A 14,056-nucleotide genomic window follows, 5' to 3' on the forward strand; every position below is an offset into this window, starting at 1 on the left:
TAACAGTATTGACTAGAAAGTATTGAGTTCAAATACTTTGCCTTCTGTCATCAGTAGTTATATTACTTGAAAATATGCCTTTTAATTGATCATTTTAAGGTGATTCTTTGATTTTAAAAAATTAAATTATATTTCTGTTTTATAATTGCTAAATAATTTTAAGATGACTGCTTGATTTTAAAATTAAATTATCGTATTTATTCTTCTACTTCACAATATAGCCAGCAGCCAGCTTCGGGTGTAGCCTATTCCCATCCAACTACTGTTGCTAGCTACACTGTCCATCAGGCTCCAGTAGCTGCTCACACAGTTACTGCTGCTTACGCACCAGCAGCCGCCACAGTTGCAGTTGCCAGGCCTGCTCCAGTTGCTGTTGCAGCTGCTGCAACAGCTGCTGCTTATGGAGGCTACCCCACTGCACACACAGCAACCGACTATGGTTACACCCAGAGGCAACAAGAAGCACCACCACCACCACCCCCAGCTACTACACAGAACTACCAGGTAAAACAACAAACACACATCTGGTTCAGTAGCCTTAACATCTACATTTAATGGGTTCAGTATGATAGAAGGCCAAAGCCAGTACTTCTAAATGTACTTGCAGTGATGGAGAAAATTTCTTTGCAGTGGATTTTATATGTCAATTCTCCCTTTTCTAGTTTTATCCTTCTATACACATTTATATGTATTTATATGTGTTTTTTAGTTTTTTAAAAAGTTTACACAAATCATAGTTTAAATGCTTTAATTTTACCCTAAGTTTTTGGAAAAAAGAAACTACTCGGGGAATATGTTCTTTGTTTGTACAAGTATTACTTGTCCAGCTGAGACGGGATAGTTCGAAGCTCATGGACATAAGAAAAATGTTTTCTTTTTGAAACTTAGCAAAGTTTCTGATTCTCTTGCTAATAGTTTTATACTATATCGCCTGGTCCCATGGAAATTCTCTCTCTAATACTATAGGAGTCATTTTTAAAGACAAAAGTGAGCTTTTGAGAAAAATGGGTTATTCGATTCAGTAATTTGAGTGTTTTGAAGTTCTGATTGAAGTCAAACATACTGCTTAAAGTGCTTTTGATTTTATTTTTAAAAGTTCTTAATTAGCTACATTTGTATTAAAACTTGATTGTATGGTTTAGTTTATATTTTAATAATGTTTCTTATTATAAATTAATAATTGATTAATTAGTTGTTTTAAAACTATATGTTTAGGCGTATATAACTTATGTTTTGTTTTTCTTTGTTATATTTTTACACAGTAAGAATTCTTTTCCTGCCACTTAAGTCAAAGTCACACTTTGTTTGTTTGATTTCTTCTCTTTAGGACTCATACTCGTATGTAAGATCCACAGCCCCTGCTGTGGCTTATGATAGTAAGCAGTACTACCAACAGCCCACAGCAACTGCTGCTGCAGTGGCTGCTGCTGCCCAGCCTCAGCCTTCGGTTGCTGAAACCTACTATCAGACAGGTGGGCTTCATGAACATAAACCGTTTCATTATAAAGTTTTGCAGTAATCTAATGAAGACAAACTGCAGAGTCCATCTATAATGGTTCTGTCTGCTTCTTTGTTTTTGACTACTATAATGCCATTGAGTCACAGAGATGATTAGGAGAAAAGTTGGTGTTCCTTTGTTCTAGAGGTGGCCGCTGTAACATGGTACTCCTCTCTTGCTATAGCACACAGCCCTAGTAATCAATAGGTACTTTTATGAACCCATTTTTTTTTTCCCGGAGCTGGGGTCCGAACCCAGGACCTTGTGCTTGCTAGGCAAGCGCTCTACCACTGAGCTAAATCCCCAACCCCTGAACCCATATTTTTTATCTGTAATGACAAGTGGTTCTGTTACCGACCACTGATAATGAGTTTCCCTCCCCCAGTTTGTAAAACAGTTTGTTAAACAGCCCCCACACACCTTTAACTTAGTCCACTGTTACAGTTAGAGCTTTGAACCAGCAACATTCACTGAACATCCATAATGTTGAACATGGTGCATATAATAGCTCAAATGCAGAAAGTTCTTTTATCTGTGTAGAAGCCTCCATGTTTATAGACTTAAAGGATGGACTTGCTGTATATAGAAGCTTGAGAAGTCTTATTTTAAGAACAAAACAGCAATAAGTAAAAATATTTTTAAGGAGCTTTATTTCAAAGCTGAGGAGCTAGGAATGTAGCACAGTTGGGAGAGTGTTTGCTCTGTATGCATGGTGCGCTAGGTCAATCCACAACACCAAATAATACTAGACTTGGTGGCACATGTCCATAATCCCAGCATTCAGTAGGAGGAAGCAAAAGGATCAGGAAGACTATCCTCAGCTACATAGCAGATTTGAGACTCGCTAAAATTGAGCAATACCTTATTTTGAAGATGGATTAGAATATTGGGTTTTAAAAAAAGATCAAACTGGTTTTACTGTTATGGGCAGAAAGTATAATCCACCCTCCATCTCTGTTCTTTGTACATAATCTACTTGTATATGAAGAGGCTGCCCACATCTTTTTGGGGTCTCTGGTTTTTTGATTTTGCATGTCTTAAAAGTGATTGAAAAGGATTTTAAAGATGGTCAGGTCCTAGCACTTGAGAAACTGTATTGAATACAGGAGGCATGAGTTTGAGGCTAGACTAGACAATCTAGTAATAATAAGACCCTGCTTCAGAATGTATGTATGTGTAAGCATGTTTGCATATGAGTTTCAGTGACTGGCCTTTTTAAGATCACTTTTCTGTTTATTGGTATACATGATAATCTTTAGTGAACTTCATGCTTATTCCACGGCTCTTCTTTTTTTTTTTTTAAATCTTTGTTACTTCTGTACCCTTTTTTTCAGTCAGTGGTGCATAGTGTATGCAATTTCCAAAGTTTCGGAGAAACTTTCCATTGGCCCGAGAGACTTATTTATTTATTTATTTTTGACATTTTTTTTATTTTATTGGATATTTTTTATTTACATTTCAAATGTTATCCCCTTTCCCGGTTTCCCATTCAGAAACGCACTATCTCTCCCTGCTTCTGTGAGAGTGCTCACCCACCCACAAACTCCCACCTCCCCGCCCTGACACTGGGGCATCTAGCCTTGAAAGGACCAAGGGCCTGTCCTCCCATTGATGCCTGACAAGGCCATCCTCTGCTACATATGCAGGTGGAGCCATGGGTCTGTCCATGTGTAGTCTTTGGTTGGTGGCTCTAACTCCTCCAACGGGGACCCCATTCTCAGTTCAGCGGTTGGCTACGAGCATCTGCCTCTGTATTTGTCAGACTCTGGCAGAGCCTCTTAGGAGACAGCCATCAGGCTCCTCTTTTTTTTTTTTTTTTTTTCAGGTTCCTCTTAAGAGTGCTCAGTTATGTCAGAGTCAGAAGATCTTGAATTTTAAGTTTCAACATAGACTTTTTAGTCATTTGGTCCTTGAATATTGGGTTTTTCTGTAAAATGCTATTTTAATCTATTGTTTTGATCGGGTATAAATAAATTTTACTGTCTAGTATTTGGGCATTTCTCTGAAATGAAATCATTAATGTGACTAATAGTAATTAATCATTGATTCGTAAGATTTTTTTTGATGTTTTGTTAATGAGTATTGTCCAAGACAAGTTAATAAAACATGAATGGTACCCATTTAAGGATAGCTTTACTCAAGCTATTGAAGAATTTGATAAGTAGCAGCTTTGAGTTGAAGTTAAATTCACTGAGTAAGTTGGCAAAATATGATTTACTAAACACTGACATTTTTAATTTTAACTAAATATAATGAAATGCTAATTTAGCTCTTTGTTCTGTTTGCAACATTAGGCATTTCAGGTACACTGATTGATTTAATTGTATGCATACATACCATTATAGAAAAACAGTCATTTATAATATTGCTATTCTGGTTGTAATTCTAATGGACTGTCAGCCAGAAATGTAGCGACATTTGGGGAAAGGTGATAGATGAATCTACTTATTTATATTTGTAGTAAAAATTGTATCATTGTTTGCTCAGAAAAAATTGCTAGCACTTCTGACAGCCATGGTTGTTAGTTTTTTAAGCTTATGGTTACAATGATTTTCTGCATTGTACTTACCCTTTTATTTTTCTCATGTCTTTCTTGCTTTAGCTCCTAAAGCAGGTTATAGTCAAGGTGCAACACAGTATACTCAAGCCCAGCAAGCTCGACAAGTGACAGCCATAAAACCAGCCACCCCAAGTCCAGCTACCACTACTTTCTCCATTTATCCTGTGTCCTCCACTGTACAGCCAGTGGCAGCTGCGGCTACTGTGGTACCGTCCTATACTCAGAGTGCTACTTACAGTACCACAGCAGTTACTTACTCCGGTAAGATTGACAAACTGTATTTAGGTGGATAAACAAATTGCAAAGCATTGATTAGAAACTATCGTGATTTTCTCTGGAATTTCTTCTTAAGGTAGCAGGTACTGAATTGATTGTTATTAACGTAAATATTTGTACATAATTTAGCAAAAGGTCCATGCTATAAGCAGTGTTGTTGGTGATGGTGGTAGAAACCCTTAGCACAATATACTGCCCTTTGGGGGAATTTGAAAGCGAGTCATGTGTGCGTGAGCAGTAACTTCTGTTGTTTAGGGGTGGAGTCCCTGTCTAAGAGGGACCAGCAAACTTTCCTCTTGCCCTATAGAGCGTGTGCAGGTCAGAAGACAACTTGCAGGACTTAGTTCTCTTCTTCTACCCTGTGGACCACCACAGAAATTGAACTCAGACTATCAGATTTGGCTATAATCTCCACAGTTTTTTTTTTTGTTTGTTTGTTTTTTACTTGTTTGTGGTTTTTCAAGATTGGGTTTCCTTGGCTGTTCTGTAACTTGGTCTGTAGACCAGGCATGTACATAGTAAGCCACAATTTTAATAGTGGGAAGTCCAACACGGGCACTATCAAATATATAAATTTCTGATTAAACTTGGTGTACTTTGGTTTATAATTTATAAAACTTAAAATGAGATTGGCAGACAGTAAGATCTTAGTAATTATACTTCTTCATGTAAAGAGTCTTGTTTATTTCTTCCTAATGTAAATACTTTTTTGAATTGTCATCCAACAATCTGAGTGGTTTACTTTGAGACATGGCCTCAGTGCTCCTGATGACAGAATAGAATTAGAAATATAGCTTAGGCAGGCTTATGTTCACTATGATCTTCCTGCCTTGTTTGAGTGCTGATGGGATTATAGGTATTCACCATCAAACCCAGTATTGATATATATTTTCTTTCTTTTTTAACATTTATTTATTTGGGTAAAGGGAATGCATTTGTATTTGTTTCTTTGTATTCCAGCCAGCCTTTTAAGTAAAGAAACGCTACTTTTGAGGGTTGTTTCTGTTTAGTTACATCAGGAGCATATAACAATAACGCCTTTATTTCTAATCCATGATACCATCATTGGTTTAGGTATTGCCTCTCAGGTATCTCCATTATAAGATAGCTTTTCTCCTTATAAGTCATCAATTTATGGGCCTGTTGTCCAACTACCTGCTGCAGGTTGTCAAGTTGTCGTGTGTGTGTGTGTGTGTGTGTGTGTGTGTGTGTGTGTGTGTGTGTGTGTGTGTATGTGTGTGTGTGATTTGTGTGTGTGTGTGTGTGTGTGTGTGTGTGATTTCTTTGGTGGCTGTTGGAACTTCTTTTGTGTAACATGTTGTTTAATGTGTTACAAGCGATTGGCTTATGTCTCTTTGGAATAATATTTTCATGAATTTGACCAATGGGGTCCTTTTACTCCTGAGTCTTTTGAACATTCCCAAATTAGTCAATGTGCACTTGTAAGATTTCCCTCGACTCAGCAAGCAGCCATTTCCTTAGGGATCCTTATAGTTTCTTATAAATGTGCATGTCATCTAGAACCTTTCAGTGTTTTGTAGTAATACTGTATTTTGAAGCGAGTGGGGGGGGCACTTCTAATGTTTTTATGCTATTCTATAAATTTTTATATTTAGTGGGAGGGGCAAGCAGTGTACCTGTGTGGATGTCACAGGACAGCTTGTCCTGGGAGTTGTCAACTTGGAGGCTAGAGAGATGGCTCAGTGGTTTTAGAGTACTTGCTACTCTTGCAGAGGACCCAAATGGGGTTCCCAGCCCATGTCAGGCTGATACAGGCCTATAACCCAGCTCCAAAGAATTCCAACACATCTGGTCTCCTCAGGTGCTTGCACTAACTTTGACACACACATCCCCTCCCACATACACACACACACAGAGTTTGGCATTTTATCACATGTACTGTGTGTAATGACCCATCAGGGTAATATACATAACTGTCGCTTCAAACACCATTCCTTTCTGTTTAAATAATCAAATACCTCTCCACTATCTTGAAATATTTTCTCTGTTATTAACCATAATCATCCTACTATATATATTGAACATTAGAAGATCTCTTATCTTACCTGTACCTGAAATTCCATACTCTGTCTATCCCATAAACACACTATTTTATATATTATATAAATATATAAAATATTATACAGTAACAGTGTCAATCAAAAAGAAAACTGATGGGCTGGCATGATGTCTCAGTAAAGATGCTTGCTGCCAGGCTGTAAACTATATGTGTGTGAGTGAGTGTGTGTGTGTGTGTGTGTGTGTGTGTGTGTGTGTGTGTGTGTGTATTTTAGTTGTGTATATACATTTGTGCCTGTTAGAGTAAGGGTAGTAATGCCTGCCTTGTAGCTATCTTCTAAAACTTTACTGTATCTGGCACACTGCCTTCCATAAGATAGACTCTCAGATTTAAACACACATCTCAGAGGTGTTCGTGATCAACTAAGTTTCACTTTTGTATTTCTGTGAGGCCTTGGGTTCCAATATTGTTTTTTTTTCTTTTAAGATGATTTATATCAGAATTATAGTTTTAGTTAGTAATAATATAAAAGTAACTTTTATTGGGTTTGTTTCTTAGTTTCTTTTTTATATTCATTTATTTTCTAATGTTGCCAGAGCTTCCCTGAGCTCCAGGGCTCAAATGTTATCCTACCTCAGTTTCCCAAGTAGGTGAGATTCTGCATTGTATCACCATACTTGCCAGCCAAATTGATTTTAGTCAGCAGGTTTGGGGGCCAATTCTGGTTCTGGTTCTGTGTGTATGCACTTGCACACAGGTATGGTATGCACAGGTACTCTTGTCATATGTGAAGTCAGAGGATAGCACTTAGAAGTTGGTTGTCTCCTTCCCCCATGGATTCCAGGGATTGAATTCAGTTAGTTCATCAGACATGAGAAGCAAATGCAAACCTTGAGCTGTCATATATGCCTTATTGTGGCTCTTTATAGTGAAATTTAAACTGATGTTCTGTCTATAAATTTGAAAGCAACATTTGTGCTTTTTTGGTTTGGTTTGAGTTTTTTGGTTTGTTTTGATGTGTAGAAGATGATATTAATAGGACTGACTAATAAATTCATTGAACTATACAATTTTCCTTAAATCAATCAGTCATTCTCTTATCTGATCATGTGGTTGTCACTGGTATATCTGCCTTTTTCTTCTTTCAGGTATTTTCTTCTACCACATTTTCTTAAAGTTTCATAAGCGTTTTATAATCTGATAATTTGACAAAAATTTAAAAAGACGTTTCTGAAAAGGTCTTGATTTTATTTTTTTTAAATCTTTATTAACTGTCAGTTTAGAGATTCTTAGGATTCTGGTTACTTGTATAGCTTAGCTTTCGTCTTCCAATTCATTTTATGTAGACATTTTTGAGTCAGTAGGTCAAAATTCATTCGATTATAATCGATTAGCTTTTAAGAACAAAACGCTCTACATTCATGCTCATTCTCTTCACCTACCCCATTCCCTACCCACTCTCTGTGCTGAGGTTCTATCTGCTGTGCCATCTAGTGCTGAGCAGGAGTTCAGTCCCCGTTCTCTTTAATTTTGTGCTGTTTTGCCCTCTTGGTCTTCCTTCACTTCTTGCCCACCTATTAAAGAGTTAAAAGAAGTCTGAATGGTAAATAGGCAATGCACTGAATTTTAAGAAACTGGTAAGCAGCTTTTTAGTTTTTAAACATGCTTATATATAGACTAAACTTCAAACTTAAAGTCTTTATGAATATCACTGTTTATGTATGTCAGTTGTTAGTATAATGTGTTTATTTAGTATAGATTCCCAACAGTGTAAATTAGCAGACTCTCTATATTAAATCAGATAGCCATGCTGTTTTCATGTTTTGGAAGAAAGAACACTGTACAGATTCTTGTTCCATGGTTTTGTAACTTGTCCTGTTTTTAAAACTATATTATTTGCCTCCTAAACATGCTTGCTCATTTCTTGTTTTGACCATTTGTACAATTCATAAAATGGTCACTGGGACTTGAAATCCTCTTCTCCTTAACTGCTATTCTCTTGTCGAATCTTACTTTATTTTTGGTTGTAAGCTTAACCTTTAATGGCTGAGCCATCTCTCCAGCCTAAATCTTACTTTATGAAGTGCTTCTGAATTTTTCCACTTGACAGTCTTCTTCAAGTCAGTGTTTTGTGAAATGTGCTCAGAGGATCAATAGGTTCTGTAACCATACAGTTGTCAAACAGGTTCCTTCAGTGAGCAGTAAGCATCTTTTAAGTGAAGGGTTCAATCGTATACTTTTCTTATACATCCTTACAACACCTGATTTGTCACATAAATATTTAAATGACTTGGTGTAGACGGCTGGTAAGTTTTGTGTGGGAGAAGGTTTCATGAGATAAGATACATACATAATTGTAAATATGCACAATTATTTACCTATTGGAATTTATTGGATTTAAATTTATAATTGACATTTAATTTGTCCTTTTATAATCATATAACATAATCTTTGTTTCATTTTATTTGTAAGGTACATCTTATTCAGGTTATGAAGCAGCCGTATATTCAGCTGCGTCTTCCTACTACCAACAGCAGCAGCAGCAACAGAAGCAAGCAGCAGCAGCAGCTGCTGCTGCAGCAGCAACAGCTGCCTGGACAGGGACCACCTTTACTAAAAAAACACCATTCCAAAATAAACAACTGAAACCAAAACAGCCTCCCAAACCACCCCAGATTCATTATTGTGATGTTTGTAAGATCAGCTGTGCTGGACCACAGGTATTTATATTGTGTATTTACCATGAGTCTCAGTGGTTGTTTTTCATAATTGAGTAGAGTTGGTGTCTAACTCCTGTGCCTACAAAGCACATTCACATCTGTGTATTCTGTACTCTGCAACTCACCCATAGATCAAAAAGATGCATGTGGAAAACTACATCTGTGTAGAGTACCTACACTTTTTTTTCCTATTATTTTCTAAATATATAGTAAAACAGTTCAGTAGGATTTACAACAGGTACTATAAATAATCTATAGATCTTAATGTATGCAGGTGAAGTAGATTATATGCAAATAATTTTGCTATTTTATTTAAAGAACTTGAGTATGCTTGGATTTTGGTCAACAATTTCCTGCAGACACCGAGAGATGGCTGTATTTCACTAAACATTTCTCTAAAAGTTGTTTTTGTTGAAACACAGAAGCAATAATCAGGAAAACTGTAAAAATGGTTATAAATGTTTGAAAAATAAGGAAATCGAACCCTCTACCCTTTCTAGGGTGCCTCCTTTGCTTTTTATATAAAACTTTAAAAGATTTTTAAAATTCCAATTAACCTATAATTTTAATGATTGTGTTTCTAATGAGACTATTTTGCACATGTTTCATAGAATGTAACTTCTGTTATTTTCTCCACAAGGGGACTGGGAACATTGGAAATTAGAGAAGTGTAAGGAAGATGACCTGCAGTGCTGGGGGCGTGACTCAGTCAGTAAAGTGCTTGCCGCTGTATTGAGCCATAGACTCAGATCCCCACAGCTACAGTCAGACATGGTAGTTGCTGCATGCCTGTAATCCTAGTACTGAGAGGTAGAAACGTTCATTGTTGTCCTTGGCTATATAGTCAGTTTTAGGCCAGCTTTGGTAAGAGGCCCTATTTTCCTCTACTCACCTAAAAAAAGACCAACCTATGACAAATGTGAGTTCTTTATTGTCATTTTTATTGTCATGGTTCTACCAGATATACCTTAAAATGTGATTTTTAAGCATGGATCTATTAATGAATTCATCCCTTTACCTGTTTTGACTATGAGAGAGTCCTATTTTGTCAAGTATGGGGGTTGCACTTGTAATCCCAACAACTTGTACAGCAAAAGTAGGAAGGTTTCTTCGCAAGGTCACCCTAGTCTGCAAGCCTGTCTTCTTAAATGTTTTATATCAAAATTTGCATAAGCATTGGCTAGAGGGATGGCTCAGTGGTTAAGAGCACTTGATCTTGCAAAGGACCTGGATTGGGTTTCCAGCACTATGTGCTGACTCACTTAAATACTACAGTTCCAGGAGATATGATGCCTCTTGCCTCTGAGGGTAAAGGCATGAATATTTTTTGTTTTCAAAGATTTTAACAGCTAGGCATTCAAAAAAGCATATTTGGGGAGAGTAGATCAAATTTGACTCTTTCTATTCTACCAATATATGCCCCCTCCCCTTTTTTGAGAGAGAGACAGACACAGGGTCTTACTACACAGTGCTTGGCCCATCTTCCCTTCTCACTCCCAATTCACTTTGTAGACCATATTGGCCTCAAACTCACAGAGATCTACCTGCCTCTCCTCCCAGGTGCTGGGATCAAAGTTGTGTGCCATTATGCCTGGCTTATATATACTTTTTAACTTACTGGATTAATTCTGTTTTTAATACATAATTCTGCAATATTTTTGATTTTTTTTTTGTGTGTGTGTGTATGTATGTGTTCTCTCAATTGTTGACACTACTTAGTATTAAAATATATGTATTCATATCATTCTTTAGCAATATATTTAACTAGATTAAGTATCAAAATGCATTCAGATTTTCAAAATTAAATTTTATAAATATAACTTCTTATAAAGAACAACTATCAAGCAGTAGTTTCCTAATATAGGTACAGCTTCCCCCTTCAGATTAATTAATTCTGTAGCCAGACTTTTGTATAATGACTATTATATGTTATTTTTTGCCCAGTGTTATACACAAGTAATAAAAGAAGTTCTTGAAACTACAGGCAGTTTATAAGTTCTTTGAAGTACTTTTGTAATTCAAATCTACTGGGTTAAAAATAAAGAAAAAAGCTCAGTTAATAGTGTTTTGCAAACATACTTCTATAAGTTCGATTCTCAGAAGTCATGTTTAAAAAATGTCTCATGTTGCCTGAGCTTAGAATAGTAGTGTTCATTCAGAAGTCAGAGATAGTCAGATCCTGGGCACTCCCAGGGTGGTCCCAGGAAAACCTTGCCTACAAAAAGGCTGAGCTAACCTCAAACAGAAACCTAGATTGTGTTTGCCTTGTTTACTCTTCAGCACACACACCTACTCACGCATGTGTACCCATATATAGAATATTGAAGTTGGAGATGTAGTTCAGTAGTAGAATGCATGTGTGTCTACTTAAGTCCCTGAATTCAGTCCTTGGCACCAAATAGCCAAATAGTATTGTTAAATAAACTGCCGAGAATTACATATCATCCATACAGAATCCCTCCTGTACTTAGGTGCTTTGAAAATAGCAGTTCTCATTCATGCTTTCCTCATCCTCTCCCCTTTTATTTATGTATTTTGAGATAGTGTATTGTTGCAAAGCCTGGGACAGTCTTGAACTTACGATTCTCTTTCTCAGCTTATTGAGCACTTATATTACAGGTCTGCACCACACATTTATTGGATTCTTTCTTTTGTTTTGGGCATCTGTTTGTTTGGTTTGATGGTTTTGTTTTGTTTTATATTTTGGTTTGTTTTTTTTTTTTTTTTTTTTTTTTTTTTGGAGACAAGGTCTCACCGTGTAACTAGCTGGCCTGGAACTCACCATGTAGACCAGGCTGTCCTCAAACTCAATGCAGTTCTGTTCTGCCTCCTGAGTACTAAGATTAAAGGCATGTGCCAGTCAGCTTATGATCCCATTTTTAAATGAGTGTTAGAAGTCTGAAAATTGAATAGAATGTTATAGAAAGAAATTTGTACTTTTTGTTCAAAACAGACTTATAAAGAGCACTTAGAAGGACAGAAACATAAAAAAAAGGAAGCCGCATTGAAAGCCTCTCAAAATACCAGCAGCAGCAACAACTCAACTCGTGGGACACAAAATCAGCTACGTTGCGAGCTCTGTGATGTGTCTTGTACAGGAGCAGATGCATATGCTGCCCACATTCGTGGTGCTAAGCATCAGAAAGTAGGTGTTTTGGTCCCCCCTCCCACCCACACACAGCCTTATGTCTACTCTGCTTACTTTCACTTTTCAACAGGGGTTTGAAAAAGTTGACTTCCATTTTTGAAAATTTTGAGTGTATTATAAACCTTGCTTAAATGTTAACATACATCAAGGTAACATCAATTAGTCATTGCTTAAAACAGAAACACTAGAGAACTTTAAATTAAACCACTTGGCTTTTCAATTTGGGATTATTTCATTTGTTTTGATTAACTACAGACTGATTTGCTTGTAGACAAGTCCCTTCATCAATAAACACAGATGTTAAAATGAGTTTTGTCTGTAACAAAAAAAAAATAGCAAAGAAAATTAAGTTTTGACTTTTGTTTTATAGTCTTACTCAGACAAACTTTAAAAAAAACACATTTGAGTTTCCTGACAGGTGTGCTTTTTGTTTTGTAGGTGGTTAAATTACACACAAAACTTGGTAAACCTATTCCTTCAACGGAACCAAATGTTGTTAGCCAAGCTACTTCTTCAACAGCTGTATCTGCTTCAAAACCAACTGCCTCTCCTTCAAGTATTGGAGCAAGCAATTGTACTCTGAACACGTCATCAATTGCAACTACTTCAGTGAAAGGTCTTTCAACTACAGGAAACTCGTCTCTTAATAGTACATCCAACACTAAAGTGTCAGCGGTACCTACCAATATGGCTGCCAAGAAAACATCTACACCCAAAATAAACTTTGTTGGCAAGTACTAAAGATTGATTCTTTGTGTCCCTCCTAACTCTGTCAGAGTGGTTTTTCTTCTCCATTGTGTTATTGGCTATTGAACCCAGAGCCTTATAAATGCTAGGCAAACAATGTACTACTAAGCAGCCTCTATTCTCTCTGCTTCTGTACTTCTAAACAATCTATAGTCATCTACCCTTTTCTGAAACTATTGCAAGACTCACCAAGTACCTAATTACTTAGTGCCAAGCATATCTCATACCTGTAGTATCAATACTTGGGAGGCTGAGTCAGAAGGATTTCTAAAAGTTTGAGACCAGCCTACATTTGGTTCCAGGCCAGCATAAGCTAATATGAGAAAAAACTGTCTTAGAAACATAACAAAAGAAAACAAAATAAAAAGCAAACAAACAAAAAAACCCAGCTCCTGCCAGATCCATTGGTCAGTTTTGGTTTCATTCTATTGGCTGCCTTAACTTAAACTTGACACAGTTGACTTAAACCTAAAGTGAATCTTAGTTTCTAGCATGTATGTCTATCCATCTTTTTGGGGGTTAGGGGGTGGTATCCTACTGATTCTCTACCTATGTTTTTGTTAAATGACATTCCTAAAATTGTGGTTCCATGTCTCATCTGTGTGTGCAGCAGCATTCCAAGACAGTTTCATGCATTCTAGTGTATGCAACTATAAAAATCTGGCAAAATCAGAATCACACCTGAGTTTTGACAACCATATTTTGGTTGCTTGCTGATCATCTAATAGATATCCCCTTCCTATTGTTTCCCATTACAAGAATACTACAGAATACTCAGAAGATGACTAATTTTTTCCCCCTTTCCCCCTTTTTCTAAGGGATAGCTTCACTAACATTTCTTTTTAGTTGCCTCTCTATTGCTATGTCCTTATCATCTATACAGTGCCTTTACTATATTTAGTCTCTTCAACACAATCTCTCTGTTCTTGTTAGTGTGCCTTCTCTTTGAAAATCTTCATTGGCCAGCCTTTATGTGTAGGATAAAGTCTGTTTATGACTGTGTTATATAATCCTTTATAACTGACTTATACCTCCTTTCTTACCTCTACCTGGGGGGGGGGGCGTCAGCTCTACCTGGGGGAGGAGC

The 14,056-nt window shown here is 36.8% G+C and overlaps 1 protein-coding gene across 8 annotated transcripts in view; it reads left to right on the top strand.

Annotated features, from left to right (window-relative positions):
- Zfr (zinc finger RNA binding protein) overlaps positions 1 to 14,056 on the top strand; it is a 63,045-nt gene that overhangs the window by 20,186 nt on the left and 28,803 nt on the right. For 5 of the 8 annotated variants that reach the window (XR_010063629.1, XM_063282250.1, XM_006232054.5 and 2 more), the window contains 6 exons: positions 222 to 504; positions 1,328 to 1,472; positions 4,101 to 4,319; positions 8,827 to 9,074; positions 12,028 to 12,219; positions 12,661 to 12,952. Coding sequence is in view for 7 of the 8 variants with exons in the window: in XM_063282250.1 (XP_063138320.1) it covers positions 222 to 504; positions 1,328 to 1,472; positions 4,101 to 4,319; positions 8,827 to 9,074; positions 12,028 to 12,219; positions 12,661 to 12,952 (1,379 nt within the window). In the remaining variant the exon portion in view is untranslated. The remainder of the gene's footprint in view (positions 1 to 221; positions 505 to 1,327; positions 1,473 to 4,100; positions 4,320 to 8,826; positions 9,075 to 12,027; positions 12,220 to 12,660; positions 12,953 to 14,056) is intronic. The other 3 variants (XM_039102742.2, XM_017590989.3, XM_063282251.1) reach the window with 1 other exon arrangement.

This window comes from Rattus norvegicus, chromosome 2, assembly GCF_036323735.1.
Source record: "Rattus norvegicus strain BN/NHsdMcwi chromosome 2, GRCr8, whole genome shotgun sequence".
Classification (NCBI taxonomy): domain Eukaryota; kingdom Metazoa; phylum Chordata; class Mammalia; order Rodentia; family Muridae; genus Rattus; species Rattus norvegicus.